Raw genomic sequence first — 18,256 nt, 5'->3', positions numbered from 1 at the left:
GAAATTGAACTCTTTTAGAAGTGGAACCCTCTTAGGAATAGTGGGAGGGAGAGGTAAATTCAAGTCATTACTTTTGTCTATTTCTTTCTGTGTTGGGGTGGGAAGATGGTTAGCTTTTTGCTTTTCTACATATCATTACACCTCTCAAGGGTTATGAATACACAACCTATATGTATGTATATAAGCAATTATTTGTATACATTATGGAATTTTACTGTTTTATTCAGCATATCAAAATTGACTGACCAGTTCTGGTCCTAAGGATTTCACAACATTGCTCCCACCCAAGGAGACAAATTCATAAAAAAAAATAATTAAACAGGATGTAGTTGCAGGAGCTTCAAAGGCACACCATCTTTTCAATTTTCTTTGCTGGCCTTGTATGCGTTAACAAGTTGCGTTTGTGTATCTCCTGAAACTGGGGCATGCTCTCTGTATTCCATTGTGAACTCACCTTTCCCCTGCATGAAACAAAACAATGATTTGTATCACTGAAGTTCACTAAGCAAACAGAGCACTGAGGTCGGCATCACATATTTCTTCTCACTATGCAGTATACGCATGATCACGGGAAAAGGAAAAGGAAACAAAGTTATAGGAGAGGAATAACTTTAATTTTTTATTTTAATATTAAAGAAAAGAAAATAATGTTTTTTCACTTCACCTTAACACCTTAATGACATATTTTTCTACTAGTAAGCCTTGTGTATGGCATCATAAAAGCTTCTTCAGAACGTGAAACTTTTTTTTCTTAAAGGTCTCCACTCACTTGTATGACAAAATTAAAATTGTTATAGCATTATCCATCATTTTTCTCTTCTCCTGTCTTCCTTTCACTCCTACTATGTCCAGAAGCTTAAAAAAAATTGGAATCACCACCAACCTTCCTTTCCCTTAATTCAATAAAAGAGTTCTGTTGAGGAACTGGAAACAAAATTACTGACCTGTGTCATTGATCGAAGAGATGTTGAGTACCCAAACATCATGTTGAGAGGAACCTGAGAAATAAACAGTATAACCTCAGCTCTCAGAAGACAGAAAAGAGATGCTCATAACTCATGCAATAATACTTCCAGAACAAATGTATACTGTTCCAAGGCTGAAAGAAGTCGAGAACGAATTTTTCCTTTATCCCTTACAAGCCATGTAAATTAGCAATTCTTGTGCTGTTGTGCATCAGACTCAAAATAACAAGCATATGCAAGTAACATGAAGAACACTAATCTGCATGGAAACATTCTCTCATAACTATTCCATCTTCCCTTGCATGAAAACTAATCTGTTTCAGACACCGTTTGGCTAAGGTATTAATTATTAGATAGAAACACAAAATTATGCATGATGCATCTTTCTCACACAACTTTGTCGCACATACTTGAAAGCTATAATAAATATCATTGAGAAGTACGACAAAATCTGATAGGGGAGTAGGTCAACCACATTAATAAAAGTTAAAACTGTGATTACCAAGTGTCAGACACACGCCTTGTGACGCGTGTGCTCAAAAACTATTATTAAGAAGCCCCAATACAAACAAGTAGAAGATACATGACTAGCAATTTTATAAGCCAATTCTGTACCCAAAAAAGGAATGAACAATTGATTGCTGGAGCTGTATTCTAAGTGGTTTTTCTATAATTACATCACATAAAGTCATCCGAACAGAATAAAGAAAGAGAGGATAGAAAACATGCATATAAACAGCAATCCATGCTGATAGCAACAGGCACCAGAATCAATTCTAAATACAGCTTAAAGAGCAAAGAATGATAGACATACATTGGCAGTAATTACAGAGTCATCTCCTTCCTGGTCATTGCCGATTATGACACCTTTCCTCCTGTGAGAACAAGAAAAGAAGTGGTTAGAAAAGCATAAATCACATTCTCAAATCTCAATAACAAAGTCCCAGAAAGAACTCAAAGAGATTACTTATTGATATCCCCAGTAACAGTGCCCTGAAATTCTGTTGGCACTTTTATATCCACCAGCATCACAGGTTCTAAAATTATAGGCTTGGCTGCAGTATAACACTGTTTTGCAATAAAATTAGAGATACACATGGGCAATCATAAAATCACTGCAAGCATAGGGAACTTAGATAAAGCTCACCAAGCTAAGAAAAGAGAGGAAGGCTGGGAAGTTGGAGGTACAAACAAACATAACAGAAATAGTCTACGGTCAATAGGATGAATGTCTTACCTGTCTAAAAGCATAAATAGAAGCTAATTTGAATGCAAGTTCACTTGAATCAACATTATGTGAGGCACCATCCGTCAAAACAACACGGATATTTTCAACAGGATGACCAATCAGAGAGCCCCTGGAACACAGGAAGATCCAGATTTCTAATCAAATTAAAAAAAGAAACACCTAAACAAACTAGTCCAAGCAAGTCAATGACCAAATCTCCACTAAATCATGCATAAACTAAGATATGATAGTTCATAAGCAATTACTATATAATAACAGCACATGCTAGATTCTTGACTTGAAGGAAAAGCAGCAGGTGTATCTCAGAGTCTCGAGGCAAGTCATAATTTAAAACTAGAGAAAGAAAACTTACGAATTGGCAGCCTCCCTGAAACCCTTTTCAATTGCAGGGACATAGTTTGACGGAATAGTTTGTCCCACAAGCATGTTCTCAAATTCAAACTTACTGCCTGACCCTGGTTCAAGAGGTTCAACATACCTGTGGAAAACAACGTATTGAGGAAACATGAATATCAACAATGCCACAGAATTGAATTATGAAAATATAAACAGCTTACCCTCCCAAACCAACTCTCTCAGAGACAATTTAACATACTCTTGTTTACTGCAGACTTAATGGAGGTCAATGTTGAATTACTCCTTAAAGTTAAAGCTGTGATCTATTATACTAGCCAAAGAGAGTAGCCTATGCATGGGGATCTGTAACTGAGCCGCCAACTGTAAGCATTACAGATTTACAATCTAAGCTAGAAACAGGAACTTTGTAGTGGAGAGGGGGCTACGGGCAGAGAAGGGGATTTAGTTTAGGTTACAAGATTTAGAGTACTCTGTCAGGGGGCTGCAATCCGCCCATGTCAAAATATTAGAACAATGAGGAACCATATTTGCAACCACAAAGAAAATGGATCTCGGGCCTGGATCCTGAGATGAGGATTGCCCAAGACAATATAAAGAGAGCAATTTAGTCTTGATCAATATGGAACATTCTAAAATACTACTCCACGATTGGGGATGGACATACAGATCAAGGGCAACAGCACATGGGAACCCAACAGACGGTAAACCAAGAATAGAGATGATTTCCATCTGATACCACGTGAAGAACATGGATCTTGGCCTTACTCAACTCCAAAAACTAGCCTTTGAGGTGCTGATTAATCAAAGACCATCTGAGACAATGGTCAATTCCCTTCATCAACGTAGGAAGCCCAGAATTGAACATCTGATGACGGGACAATATAAATTGAGGCTCAACATTGTGTAAACAAAGAAAAGAGATAAGTTTGCCTTTGCTACTCTTTTCTCACAGCCCAACGAAAACTAATCAACTTTATGATCAGGCACTAAAGAAGATACCAAATATTCTATGGAAATCATCAGGCATACAATTAGTAGAGAAGGTGTGGAACAGTTGGAAATCATATAACTAGCATTAGCTCTCTCCATTCTACTTGCCCGTCATTTCATAATGGTAATTATTTATAGGCACTTTTAAGTTGCATGCGATAAGCTTTCAAGGAAATAACAAAAGGGACTTGCCAAAATGATACACATCTACACTTACCCAATTACTCTACCATATTGACCTTGCCCACCACTTTGCTTCTTGTGTAGATAATCAAAATCTGCTCGCTTAGTGATGGTTTCCCTGAAGTTTACACGAGGCTTTCCAACCTGAGCTTCAACCTAAAGAAACAACAAGATAGTAAGAAAAGGATCAAACAAACGATGATCCCAAAAAGAATGACTATTTGTGGAAGAAAATAAACCTTATATTCTCTCCGGATGCGCTCAACATATATGTCCAGATGCAGCTCCCCCATGCCAGATATGATTGTCTGCTCAGAAAACCATTGAGATGTTCAGTGATTCTCCCCATAAAGATCAATAATTCACATAACATGCAAATTATGCCCCCATCTAGGGTAGACAAAAAATACCTCACCACTCTCAGCATCTAAACCCACACGGAATGTAGGGTCCTCCTTCTGAAAACGATTCAAAGCTTTTGAAAACTGCCAACCAAACAGACACAACAATTATAAGAGGCTCAAAGAACAATTGCAAGAGTGCACGCCTTATAGACCCAACAGAACAACAGGTTCTACTATGACCACTCACTTGTCCACCAGAATCTTTAGAAACAGGTGAAACAGCTAATGACATCACTGGTTCAGGTACATTCATAGAAGTCATAGTGTATTTGACTGATCCATCAGTAAAAGTATCCCCTGCAAATGGATCAGACCTAAGCATCAGAATACATCATAATGGAAAGATCTCAGCCTTTTCTAATCAAGTCGACTTGAGCTAGAGAATAGGATGTTACCTGATGCACAATCTACGCCAAACACAGCAACTATCTGCCCAGCATGAGCCTCTTGGATATCCTATTATTAGAGTTGATATACATTTCTCAGAGTTAAGAAAGATGGGGAATCTAGATATACTGATATTGCAGGGAAAAGAATCTTTTTTTCCCTTCTAATATCTCTGAAAAAATCCCGTAAGGTAAATTCAATTTAAGAGTAACACAAAATATCATCCTGACATAGTAAGATTTGTATCTAATAAAGAAGTCAAAAGGACAAGGTGTGAATGACAAACCTCCATCTCATTTGAATGCATTCTCACCAAGCGAGGAATCTACAAAAAAATTAGTTGAACGTTAGGTTATAATAGCAAAATAATATATAGACTAATTTGCAAATAGTATGCAATAATGTCGAGCACATTTTCCATGTAAATAGATCACACATCCACAATTGAGTGGGTGACTAAAAAAAGACCTACATGGGTAAGCAATCGATCTCGGTATCCACATCACAAAGTAGAGAACAATTCTGTTCAAATACTATTCCCCTTGCAGAAGTTCTTTACAACAAATAAACACTTCTAACTTCCTTTGGAACTACCACCGATTCAACCAGCTCCAAAACCCAAGAAACTGCTATTCTTGGTGTAAATAGATACTTAACAATTACAAATAAATTTCCCGTTATGTATATCCCCTATATTTTATATACCTATTTGTAGGTTTTAACAACTTGGTCTCCTTTTACTTCCCGCGAGTATTTTTGCAAGTTCACATCTCTTTCCAATTAATTCTAGTATCTTAGCTGAGGCCATATCTCAACCCAATTGTGCCTTCCTACCTGGATAAATTCTAAGTTCCCCTTTTTGTGCTAATAGCTGATGCTTTGTTGCAGTAATTCAGAAAACAAGGCGGATGTTTTTTTATATGAATAAATGGAAATTTAATGAAAAATCTGCATCCCAGATTGGTAGTTCACTAATGTTTTGCACAAAGTTAACTTTCAGTAATAGCCAATAGAATGAATTCGTGAACAAGCAAAGCAAAAATACGATTTCTTTTTCAACAAGCAGAACAACATTCGTAGAATAGAACAATCAAGAAAATATTTTTGATTCAGTAAGATTAAAATTGTTCAGAGGAGTACACGTCACATAATTGACCAAAAAACCAAGAAAAGGCAGAATGATTCACAAACCTGTAAACTTTCGTAAACATGAATGCAACCATGAATCCATCCAAAGAAATTTATACAATAAAAACACCGCCCCAATCCAAAATAGTTCGCATCGGGTATCAATATCCTCAATGTCCAAAAACATTAATTCCAGTAGACAACAAAAATTCAAGGGATGAAACTACTAACACAAATATACACAAGATTTACAGAGATCATCAAAAGCAATTATTTTTACGTTGATTTAAGATTCTTAAAATCAGCATAAGGTCAAGGGAAATGCATTCAGATGCTAAACTAACATGACATATTTTGGTTCAAATGAGCTGTTTTCATATCAGGAAGATGAGCTGGACTGAACTCACCTTAATCTTCTTTCCCGTGTTCACGTTGATTATAAAATCGCCCTTCCGGATGACACCTTCATAGATTCTTTGATGGAAGATTATGTTAAAATGTGCGGTCCTTGCTAAGTGCACATACGGAGAAAACAATTGCACAAGAAATAAGTTTATACCTTAAATAGGTCAATTGACCAAAACGGCCTTCCTCTAATTTAAATGCCAGGGCAACCAAAGGGCCAGAAGGGTTTCCGGTTAAGGTAACCTAGCAACAAATGAGCACGAGGCTTAAACTCTACATCTGTACATGGAGAAAAGAAAGGTAAGAACTCAACAAAAAATATTATCAACTAACCTTCTCTTCATCCTTTGTTTGATCCAGAGCATAGTTGCTAACTTCAACTGGACAAGGCAAGTAACTGAGAACGCCATCAAGAAGTGTTTGAACTCCCTGTTTAGCACAAAATAACAGAAAGCATAAATTAAAACTGCAGCCACTGAAATATAAAAGAATTATACATTTGTTGTCACTTGAAAATCAAGAATGAATTGGGCATATGGTGCCAAATCAAGTATCAGAAAAGAAAATATAGCCAAGCAACAACAGGAATAAGTTAGAACTGCAAGAATGAGAACAAGCAGGCATGGACCTAGATTTACACCAGTAGAAACAATTAGCCAGAAAAATGTACATTGAAAAAATTGAGCTGAAAACGGGAAGGATGGACATCAAGTACTAATTACTTCACAGTTGTAATCATTAAGGAATTAGTCTTGAGAAGAATATATCATGGTCACAGCTAGTTGTCAGAATACTTCCGACTTGCATTTTTCTAAGCTCTAAAATGATCACATTGTAATTGATGAGAAATTTGATCCAGGTTCAAATGATTAACCTTCATGAAAGATGACAAAGTTTTACACAAGCCCAGTTATTCTGATATTCAATTTGGCGAGGTCGACCTAAGAAGAAAAATTACACCTCTGGAATTCAGTGGGAAATAACAATAATCATTCCGGTAAATTTATGCAACTTAAATATTTTTCACATAAAACAAAAGCCCAAAATATAGCCAATATCAATTTAAGATCAAAATTTTGCATCCCGTATTTAGTTAATCAGTGAAAAAATAGCACCTTGTTCTTGAAAGCACTACCCATAAAAAAAGGAACAAACTTCCGTGCTATTGTCGCTCTCCTTATGGCTGCCTGATGAACACAGAAAGAAAATTAAACAAACAGGGTAATAGCAGTATAAATCAAATTCAAAAATCTCTAAATTTTATTTTTAAAAAAACACCGTTTGAACTTCATTGATTTGGTTAAATAACCGATTAATTTATCTAAAATAAATTAAATATTAACTAATATTTGGTCCATATATATAACCATTTTATCTAAATAAAAAAATTGAGATACATATAATATGCAAGGTATATTTTTTAAAAAGCAAGAGTGTTACAATTAGAACAAATAAATCATATATTAATTATGTTGCAATTAATTGTTAGAAAAAATATCCTTATTTGATAGTTGAACTTTCGATTTTACTTCCCTTACACGTGACTAAAAGAGAGTATATCTACCCTCTTTGTCACATCAACATTTAGAAAGATCAAAGCTATCAAATTTTTAAAATTCAAAAGATAATTGAGCTAACATAAGATTTAGATATGTATCGAATAAAACTCGTTAAATTTAGAAAATTTTGATCTATTCAGCCTAATAGTTATGGTTTTACAATTACTTTACACATTGAAAAAAAGAAAGCCTAAACCAATACTTTATTTCAAGGCCTCTATATAAATTAATCCTTACTTGAATCGTAAAGTGTTAATAGTCATTGTTATTTATCAAATTGATGAAATTTTCTGGTGTATTTGCATGTTCAATATAGTGACAAATATTTATTTTTTTAAAAAAATAAATGATTTTTTTTCTCAACATACAAATATTTAAATTAACAATTTAAGAATTAAGTAAAAATTCTGAAAGGAGGACAAAGATAAATCATTTGACAGAGTTTAAAAGATAAATATAAAAATCTTTTTCTCTTTGCGTAAAGCCGTAAATATTTAAATTAACAAAATTTTAAAATCCATAAAATACGGTAACGTGGAGCCATTCATGCACGTTTAAAAGATAAATAAAAAAACATAATTTCAACTATATCGAAATAAATTATAAAATTATAAAATTATATTTGTTAACCTTATCTAGGACGTAGGATGGATTGTGGGAAGTAGCTAACGTCTAAATACACGTTTAAGTTGGATGGATTAATTATATTTTAATACTAAGATTTGTACTCTTATTGGCCAAATTTTTTAGAGGCTAAAATTGTTTATTTTTAAGAAAGTCCGAAAAGTATTAAACTCCCACAATCCTTAATTAGTTGTTATTTTTTCTTTTATAATTAATAGGAGTACAATAATAAATATACTGTATTATTAATAGTTTTCTTAATACTTATATCAATTTAAAAGTAAACAAGTAATTACGATAGAGGAGAGTGATAAATAGCATAAACATAATTGAATAAAATAACAATTAATTCCATTTATTAATGAAAAAAAACCTTTAGCATACGAGATGAGTAAATTACAAGGAGGTTGCCGCGGTGATTCAAGAGATTCACCGGGAACTCCACACACGCGTTCCGGGGGGTTTTAACTTGAGAAAATTACAATTTATATTTTTTATTTTAATTTATTTTGCTTAATTTTTCTTTTTAGTCTTGCTAAAAAGATAACATTTTTTTTTATTTTCAGTAACTTTTTAATTCGAACTTTTTGTATAACATACTTAAGATCATTAGTTAAATGACATTTTGATATATTTTTAATTTAAATTATAAATTTAAGAGCCTTTTTTATTTCTTTATTACATCGTGTCAAATTAAAATAAAATATATAAATTAAAACAAAAATTACTATTATATGTAATTTTTGAATATTTAATGTTTATAAATTATCGTCTAATCTAAATGATCTTTCAAATTGACACACTTTTATTTTTTAAAAAGGAATCCTAATAACTAATTTGGAACAAAGGGAGTATATAGAGATATTATATCGTATAAATTTTATCACTAATTATAAGCGTATTTTATATATTTTTCATTTTTTTTGACTAAAATTCGTAATTCCGTTACTGATTTAGCAATATCTTCAAAGGCCTTCACTTATAAATAAACGTGATAAAAAACATTTTAAAAAAATATTGTCTGCCAAATAAAGAAATTTTTTTTAAAGAAGTTCCGTCACGGAAGTTTTTTTGAACGTATGATGGTTATATACAATGAAACTGACTCACTCATTCATGTCATGAGTAATTCTTTTGGTATTTTAAATAAATAATTATTTATCAAAATAATAATATCATATGTATGTATTGTATTATATTACTTAAAAATATAATATTTAAGCAAATTATAGTGTTTTCTATCTTTATATGACGTGACACATTAATGAAGAATAAATATACGAAAAAAGCATAATAAAAGATAGATTTTACTTATTTTTAGTTCAAATTTATTTAAAGCAAAATCAAATAAATAAATTAAGACTTAATTAATATATAATAACATGGTAATAAATGTGGGATTTTGCCTTTATTAATAATAATTAGGCAAATACATAAAATGTGAGCCCTTCCGAATATCAAAAGAAATCTGTGATTTTTAAGCTCTCCATTTTGCTGTTTTTGTATAAGTAATAGTAAAGAAGACAAAGATTTAAACTTTACATTTGGTTAACAGAAATATGCAGAGCTTCAAATCGACATCTATTTTGAGGCGTTTTCTGCAGAAATCACGGTTGGTTTCTCAGTCCAGAAGCTTTTGCGGTGTTTCTAGCAATGTCCTAATCGATGAACCAGAAAGCACAGTGAGCCCATTTAAGATTCTATGATGAAAAACCCCATTTTTTTTTTAGTATTGTAATAATGATTGTATGAGTTGTATTTCTCAGGTTTTAGTGGAGGGGAAAGCTTCTTCAAGAACAGCAATTCTTAACAGACCCCATGCGTTAAATGCCATCAATTATTCAGTTGTTAGTTTTTTTACCCGTTTTTCTTTTTTTCTCTCTTTTTGTATTTTTGATTTATACCCACCAAGGGAAATCGGTGTTTTTATGTTGAATTGGCTCTTGTTTTGGCTTCAGGCGTCAAGGTTGATGAAGCTGTACAAAAATTGGGAAGATGATCCTGATATTGGATTCGTGGTATTGAAGGTAATCTGTTGAGTGAAATCATATTTTTTATTTGTTAATCTACTTATAATTTTAAGGTGAATTTACTTATATGTTAATCTATTTAGTACTGAGTTATTCTTTTATCTTCGAAGGGAAATGACAGGGCATTTTCTGCTGGTGGTGACATTGTCTCTCTTTATAATTTGCTAAAACAAGGTACAGTGCATAATTTTTGACTGCTGTAATTCACGAGTGCAAACTTATTGAACTTCGTTTTGTATCAGCCTTTACTCAATTTAAATTTATCAGTTAATTTTTTTTTTTTTACATGACAAGATAAATTATTTTTTATGCCATTTATACATAAATGGAGTTTACCCCATTAAACTCAAGTCAGCAGATCGAAGTTTATAAATGCATCTAAATTATTCTGATTCAAACAGATAAGAACAGTACAATCCATCACCTGAATAATGACAACTCTGAGAGCCATTGCTATGCATATTCTTCCTTTGTTTATTATTTTCATCATGAACATGGCATAAAAAATAATTTATTTTTTGTCATATCAGTTTTTTCAATAATAAATGTAGTTGAGTGATTTTATTGATACAAAGGTCTAAGTTGAGTGGTTTTATTAATTACAAAACAAAGTTTAATACTTTGCTAGATAAATTTTCAAAGTTGAGTGTTGAGATATTAACTCGTAATTCACAATGATTTTATTCATATTCTGCTACATTGCAAGTGATATATAGTTGAGCAGAATGTTCTGAGTAGGAACAATTAAGATGGTTCTGGTTGATCATATCTATAAACTGCAGCGAGTGTTTTAACTATTGCTGCCAATGTTCTTTTAGCTCAATTTTTAATTTTATCTTCTCCAGCCTTTGTTTAATATTGTTTGTGTTGGATGGATGCAGGGAATTTTCAAGATTGTAAAGAATTCTGTTGGACAATATATAGCTTAATATATGTTGTTGGCACATACTTGAAGCCACATGTAAGTATGATTATTATTCAAACATCAGATACTAAATGAAGCTGTTGACTTGAATTTCTTTTGTTTCTACCCATAATATAAGTATCAAGAACTTTTTTTGTATTAACTAGTCTTTGATACAGTCCAGTGCCTTGTAAATTCCAACTGATCCAGACTAACACAGCACAAATTTATGCTATATTTGGAACCTAAGAGTTTCTAAAATGTAAAAGTTCCATTAGGTGGACAATCATCAAGGATGGATCGCCCTTACACTATCAACATACTCATACTAATGGTAGTCTTGTCGCTAGCTAATTTGGAAATGAAAGAAGTGTACTGAAAGCCATTGGTAATTGTTTGATCATCACACTGATAGCTTCAATAGTTCACTGAAAAGTTTGTGGTTTGGTATTTCACCTGTTAGTAATTCAGTATACGTATGCTAGGCCTCCTTCACCATGACATTAGTTGCTTAGCCGTTTGTGCTACCCTTCGCCCGATATTCTCTTGGTTACTGCTTCCGCCTCTTTAAGCATGAAATCCAATGCTTACTGTTATGTCGAGACCTTTGTACTTTTGGCAGGCAGTTTTAAGGATACTATTTAGAGGAATATCTAGATCATTTAGCAGATAGCTCAGTTCTGTTGATTAGATTCTCTCCCATCTTACTGTGGCTAAGATGCTTAGAGACAACACTTTGACGGTTAATTACACCAACCACTTTCTGATTAAACAAGTGTTCAATGAGTTGGATGTGTCTTGCCAAAGTTTGATGAATCTTATATTTAGAGTCAAAATAGGAACTCAGTAACTTTATTTATGCCAACTGCTTTACAATCTTCCAAATTGTGCCTGTTGAAGGAAATGTAATTTGTCACATTATATTTGACTTACCCTAGGATAAATGCTGATTTGATCCAATTGTTGTAGATATTCAACTCCATTTTGTTAAAATTTACTTATCACAAGATATTTTCAGCTTTGCCTTGACATTTTTTTTCATTTTTTTTTTCTGTTGCTTATCATAGAGTTGTTTCTTCAAAAATGTTTGAAACATCATTTTCCAGACTAGAATTCTGGAGTGCATTTGATAGTAGTTAGGAGTATTATCTTTGTTGCTTTATATCTTTCTATTGATTAGAAGTTCGTGCACACTTTCTGATTTTGATTACTTTGCTCTTTTGCATCCTCGATTCTGTGTTACAACTTAGAAGTGTTAGAACTTAGGAGTATTGCATATTCATTACTCGTCATACTTTTGTTGACATTAACTTGTCACTGGACACTATTTCAAAAACCATGCAGGTTGCTCTTTTGAATGGAGTTACCATGGGTGGTGGGGCTGGCATCTCTATTCCTGGAACTTTCCGTATCGCAACTGAGAAAACTGTATGGAAAGACTAGTCAAGTTTTATTTGTTTTAGCTTTTACTTTGTTGGTTCAATATTAATTCTCCTAGTCCAAGAATTTCTAGACTACATTTCTAAGCAATGTTAAGTTTGATTTGTGCTCATTCTTATATCTTTGTAGTGATTTCACGTATCATGAACTTTATGTTCTTCTATTAAAAATTATAAGTTATATGTTGATGGCTCTATACTGTATCAGATAAAGTGCAAGCATGTTCTCTGGATACAGGTAGTGAATGCTTTTTCCTTAAAAATCACACTTTCTCCTCCTGGAACTAAAATCCTTCTCTGCTTTCTACTTCTTGTATAATTCGATTTTTTGATGAAGGGCAGAATCGACACATGAAGGCCTATGTATGAAGACTTTGGAGTGTAGTGAATCTTTATTAGACCTGAACAGCTATTTCCGAGCCCAAGAACTGCATCTCTTGCTTTTCATTCTCATTCCCATTAGAATAATTCTATTAATGGGAATGAACTGGGATTGTACCTGGTTGAGACAATTGAAACATGTGGACTGTTCAGTACTTGAGAAGAAAGAAAAAAAAATTCTCCTTTTCTCTCAAGACTGCTACTGGTTCCTTGGTATCCTGAAAGTGACAGGTGGGATAATGTAGAAGTAACATGAGCACTTGTATCCCTTTCGAGAGATGGGGGGAACGGGGAAAAAAAAATAAGGTAGACTATTTCATTCTATTTCCTCTCTTTTTACAGCTTCGTCGACGGACAAAAGAAGAGAAGTTAAAGAAAGGGGCAGTTTAGTTCTTGATAGTCCTTTTTGAGACTCTAGTCTGATCCCCAATCAAGAAACAAAAGAAAAAGGAATGTGATAGCTTGAATAGATGGTTTCTATAATGATAGGTCAAAGCAAGATTTTCTCAAGAATCTGATTCATTCTGTAGAAACTCATCAGTTGGATGCGACACCTTAAGATCAAAGATAGGGAGAGACGTGCAGTGAAGGCTGACCTGATGAGATTTATGTTTTAATTATTCCTGAATACTTGTCATTTACAGTACAAATTGAATAGAAAATCTGCTTTGAGAACTTATTTATGATTTCGTGCTAAACCCTGTAAATGAACAAATGGGTAGTCTTTCAGCTGGAATGGGGTGAGAAACTCAGAAACCATATTAGGATATACATCATATGGGCGGAAATAAAGCATAAAATTGCATTTCCTCTATGATTGATCTCAGGTTCAGTTCCTTATTGTTGTAGTTTTTGAGGCAAAGACATTATGCTGCATCCAAGCATTTAAAAGGTCAAGGTTTCAGCCAGTTTATGTGCTACTGCTGTATTTTAGGCTTCATTTATATCTGTATTTGGTTTCTTAAGGGAGAAGTTCGAATCGTAGTGCAACAAACTTATACAGCGAACTTTTCCTTTGGCTCTTTTCTTTTTTGTCCTTCATTGATTGTTTTGGCCACTTCTCTATTTTATTAGCTATAATTTATTCCTGAGTTAATACTGAGTTCATTTTATAAAATTCATTATTTTCTCTTCATATATTAAAGGCTCTGTATTGGTGAACTTTCTCCTATACCAAAAAGTGAAATAGTAATTATGTTTATTTATTATTAAATCTTTTGACTCCTTGTGAAGAAGCTTGTTTATTTCCATTATATCTGATTTATAACGACAGATTTAGCATTTTTAAAGTCCAGAAACCATTAGATATCTTGGTCTTATTGCAAGGTTATAATCTAATTTTGAATTTCTCAAGAACTAAATGAATGCGCAGGTAAATAAGTCAGAGATTTTTTATTGAACTCAAAAGGGTCTGTTAAATTTGGACAGTGCTAGGTGATAATTTAGGTGTTTCAACTTTCAAGTGCTTTAAGTTCTTGATTTTTCACAGTTCTTATAGGGTATTGGGTGTTGCATCATGTAGGTTTTTGCCACACCAGAAACATTGATTGGTTACCATCCTGATGCTGGGGCTTCATTTTACCTTTCTCGCCTCCCTGGTTATTTGGGTAAATTCTTTTGCTGATCTCATGCTGTGATTTGGATTCATTAGTAACTTCTATCAGGTCATATCGCTGAGCGCCTTTGATATGAATTATCTAATTTGGAACTATTTTTCTGATCCCCCTCTCTACACACACCTTCTTTCTCAATCTTAAATTCTTTCTTAGTTTAGGGTAGTTGAGTCTGCACGTAAGAGATATCCATTTTCTACGAGGAAAAGAAACATGTCAATATCTGGACACTTTATATATTTGTTATCGAATTATCTGCATTAGGCATGATGTTCTTTTTATTTCATCTTACATTTCCCAATCTCCTTGGGAAGTAAGCTTGTGTGCCTCCTCCTGCTGCATGTATTTTGGAGATTACGACTCTTCGCTTGTGCTTTCCTCTGTTCAGTATTTTTCTGAACTACCTTTATTGCATGTAACTTCGTACCATGATGTTAATATGTGGCTCCCTATATTTGACTATTTATTATCTTTAAATGGTTTCTGACTAAAATTACAAGGCCTTTTATTTGTAGATATCACTGATAACTGATAAGTCAACATGCTAGTCGCTAGATCATGTAGGATAACTAAATTTTGATTTGCAGGAGAGTACCTGGCCCTTACTGGAGATAAGATCAGTGGAGCAGAAATGATTTCCTGTGGGCTTGCTACACATTACTCACACAGTGCAGTAAGTTCTGTGCTTAATTTGTTTTGCACCTTGGTGCCAACAGCCTACTTGGGTTATTTGATAATAGTTCTGGAAACTTCTTATCTTCCCTCTCCATTCATCTCAGAAAATTCCCTTAATTGAGGAACAACTTGGAACGTTGATTACTGATGATCCATCAGTGATTGAAAGATCTCTTGAAAATTGGGGAGAGATTGTCCATCCAGAACCGGAGAGTATACTTCACAGGTACCTGTCATCCTTGATAAACATGTAAAATGAATGTCCAAAAATATATTGTTTCCCGTTAAGTGTTATAGGGGTGGATTGATACAGATCACCGTTTTATGTTATGGGCTGCTTTCAGATTTGAATCACCTTTTCTAGTAGTTAATCAAGCATGTATTGCTCCAGTCAGTTGATTCCAAAAAATACCCTACATCTTCAGGAACCCCCCCTCATATTTCTTATTGGACATAGAAATGATCCCTTGCTGCAGCCTTGCTTCATCATTTTGCTTGCTGGAGGAAAGCAAGTTATAGATTTGATTGGTTGAGAAACTTGCAATCATTTCTTGTAACATTTTTTATGCTAGTAAAAAAGAAAGGATTGCAAGTCGATCTTTCTTTTTTTTCTTCTAGGAATCAAATTGGTAGTTTCTAGCAAATTGTTTTATTTTTAAACAGAGAAAATCCTGCAACTATCTCTTCAAATTAAACTTCGCATAGGTTTCAAGTGCCAGAAATACTTATTATTTTCTTTGTAGAGGTCGTATCACCAACTTTACCTTGAGTTGTATAGAATGCATCAACTGGTGGAGCAAAATTTCAGCTCTCCGAAACATACATTACATATGTCATATGGAAACTTTTGTGGCTCCTGATGACTTTTTTTATGGTTCCGCATGGATCTTTTAATCATTGTAATTAATCTTATTCTTTAACCTGTATTTTCTCATTGAGTGGTGCATGATCTTTCTTGCAGATCACTTTTTATTTTGATAGCTTAAACTAATCCATCTCTCTCTTTCTTTAGGATTGAAACTCTTGATAAATGTTTCAGCCATGACACAGTCGAAGAAATTATTGATGCATTGGTGAGCATATAGCTCCTCTGTGTGTGTATCCGTGTTTACATTATTCTGTGAAGGTCTCTGAATGATGCAAAGTTTCGTACATTGATTGATTTAAATTTGTGTGATATCTCTAATGGGAAAAGGAAGAACGGGAGCTCTTGAACAAAATATCTTAATTTCATGAAGACTGGGGTGTGAAGGCTATATGACCGAGTAAGAAACTTTACTGGATGGACATACAATCATAATGTGAACAGTAGAAACATAATTCTTTAAAATAATGGTGGTGTCTGGGTAAATTTACTCTCATATTGATAATTTTACCAGAGACATGCTATCTTGCACCAGCACAAGTATTGGGTAACTCTGGCTCCCAAATCACTTAACTTTTTCTGTCTCTGCTGGATTTAAAGCCTGATCTTCCATGTTTTCAAACACTTCTTCGACTTTTAGGCTACATCCTTGGGTGGTAGTAGAAACATAATTGAATTGATCTATACAATTACGTTCAGCATTTGATTGCTTTGCTTTTAATACCTTGGCCTTTACAATTACCACTTGAAAAATCTGGAAAAAGAAAACAAGGATCATTGTTCAGCCTTCTCTTTGCTTGCTCCCTGATGTTCTATAAGTGCGTATAGATCTAAATGCTGTTGTCACACTAAATTGTGTCAACTGTCAATCATTCTTTGGAGAAAGTACATTGTGGAGATCCCAACTTCCCATAAGCTAAAATTTATGGAGAGGCCTTCCCTTGATACATTTTTTTGACAATTGTACAAGCTGAGTCATTGAAATCAGCTATACATGTGAGTTTTTAATCACGGGTGTGATTACATTTCTAAAAGAAACTTAACTTATGTCAGGAGAGCGAGGCAGCCAAGCAAGATGCATGGTGTGTTGCAACACTGAGAAAACTACAAGAAACATCCCCACTGAGTTTAAAGGTTTCACTCAGATCTGTAAGTTCTAATTCTTTTTTTGTTTCAGATAGAATATTCTCTCTTCCAGCCAGCAGGGCATTGTGAGATGACCATCCACTAATGCCTACTCTCAGATCCGTGAAGGCAGACATCAGACTCTAGACCAGTGCCTAAGGCGTGAGTATCGAATGTCAGTACAAGCTTTATCTGGACAAATAACTAGTGACTTCCGTGAGGTAATATATCTTTACAAAACAAAAAATCTCAGTTTTACATCGGTGGATGATCATCACTGTGCATAAATAATATCTTCTTACCAGGGGGTTCGTGCACGGCTTGTGGATAGAGATCTTGCTCCTAAGGTAAACCAATATGTTATTTCAGTGAATAATGATCCTCTTTAACCTCGGGGTGCGTTTCTTGATTTATGTTAAAACGTGCAGTGGGATCCTCCAACGTTGGAGAAAGTAACGGACGACATGGTAGATCAGTACTTTTCTCGGTTAACAGCATTTGAGCCTGAACTGGAGCTACCAACACAACAGCGAGAAGCATTTACATAACTTTTGGGTAGGGAAACTCCTCAACTTTGAAGATAACAGAAGAAAATAAGTAAATTATATCAGTTATCTTTTCTTCACATTACAAACACTGAGCAATTCAGTCTTGATATAGTAGCATTTGCAAATCTGTATTGAAAATTACTAATGATATGGCCTTGGCAAATTGCCCAAATGATGTGGCAGCTTCTTCTTTTTTTAATCTTCTTGTCCTGGAAGATTTTCAGAGGAATTTGCTGGTATACATCGTCAGTATTGCAAATATATATATATTCAGTTGTTATTCTAAACAAAAATATATACCGTCGTTATTATATGATATAAAAGAACTATGCTGTCAATATCAAAGAAATTGAACTCTTTTAGAAGTGGAACCCTCTTAGGAATAGTGGGAGGGAGAGGTAAATTCAAGTCATTACTTTTGTCTA

General features: G+C 33.8%; 2 protein-coding genes across 2 annotated transcripts; one reads left to right on the top strand and one right to left on the bottom strand.

The window, feature by feature from the left end:
* Nucleotides 1-151: 151 nt before the first annotated feature.
* LOC138337266 (elongation factor G-1, mitochondrial) lies at nt 152-7,371 on the bottom strand. Its single transcript, XM_069287165.1, has 17 exons — nt 7,347-7,371; nt 7,184-7,255; nt 6,402-6,497; nt 6,223-6,311; nt 6,071-6,137; nt 4,822-4,860; nt 4,544-4,604; nt 4,336-4,445; nt 4,155-4,229; nt 3,984-4,052; nt 3,779-3,900; nt 2,567-2,692; nt 2,203-2,323; nt 1,933-2,033; nt 1,780-1,840; nt 945-998; nt 152-461 (listed from the first exon to the last, which is right to left on the bottom strand). The coding sequence occupies exons 2-17, from the start codon at nt 7,205-7,207 to the stop codon at nt 360-362; spliced, it is 1,317 nt and encodes a 438-aa protein (XP_069143266.1). The 5' UTR covers nt 7,208-7,255; nt 7,347-7,371; the 3' UTR covers nt 152-359.
* A 2,284-nt stretch (nt 7,372-9,655) lies between these two features.
* LOC101265771 (3-hydroxyisobutyryl-CoA hydrolase-like protein 1, mitochondrial) lies at nt 9,656-18,124 on the top strand. The gene is made up of 14 exons (XM_004229725.5): nt 9,656-9,933; nt 10,018-10,098; nt 10,210-10,278; nt 10,392-10,455; nt 11,163-11,242; nt 12,530-12,613; nt 14,528-14,612; nt 15,206-15,291; nt 15,398-15,519; nt 16,306-16,366; nt 17,212-17,307; nt 17,403-17,504; nt 17,589-17,630; nt 17,712-18,124. Exons 1-14 carry the CDS (start codon nt 9,811-9,813, stop codon nt 17,829-17,831), a joined length of 1,215 nt encoding a protein of 404 aa, XP_004229773.1. The 5' UTR covers nt 9,656-9,810; the 3' UTR covers nt 17,832-18,124.
* The last annotated feature ends 132 nt before the right edge of the window (nt 18,125-18,256 follow it).

This window comes from Solanum lycopersicum, chromosome 1 (assembly GCF_036512215.1).
Source record: "Solanum lycopersicum chromosome 1, SLM_r2.1".
Lineage (NCBI taxonomy): Eukaryota > Viridiplantae > Streptophyta > Magnoliopsida > Solanales > Solanaceae > Solanum > Solanum lycopersicum.
The sequence above is the reverse complement of the archived record's forward strand: the minus strand, read 5'-3'. Positions and strand labels throughout refer to the sequence as shown.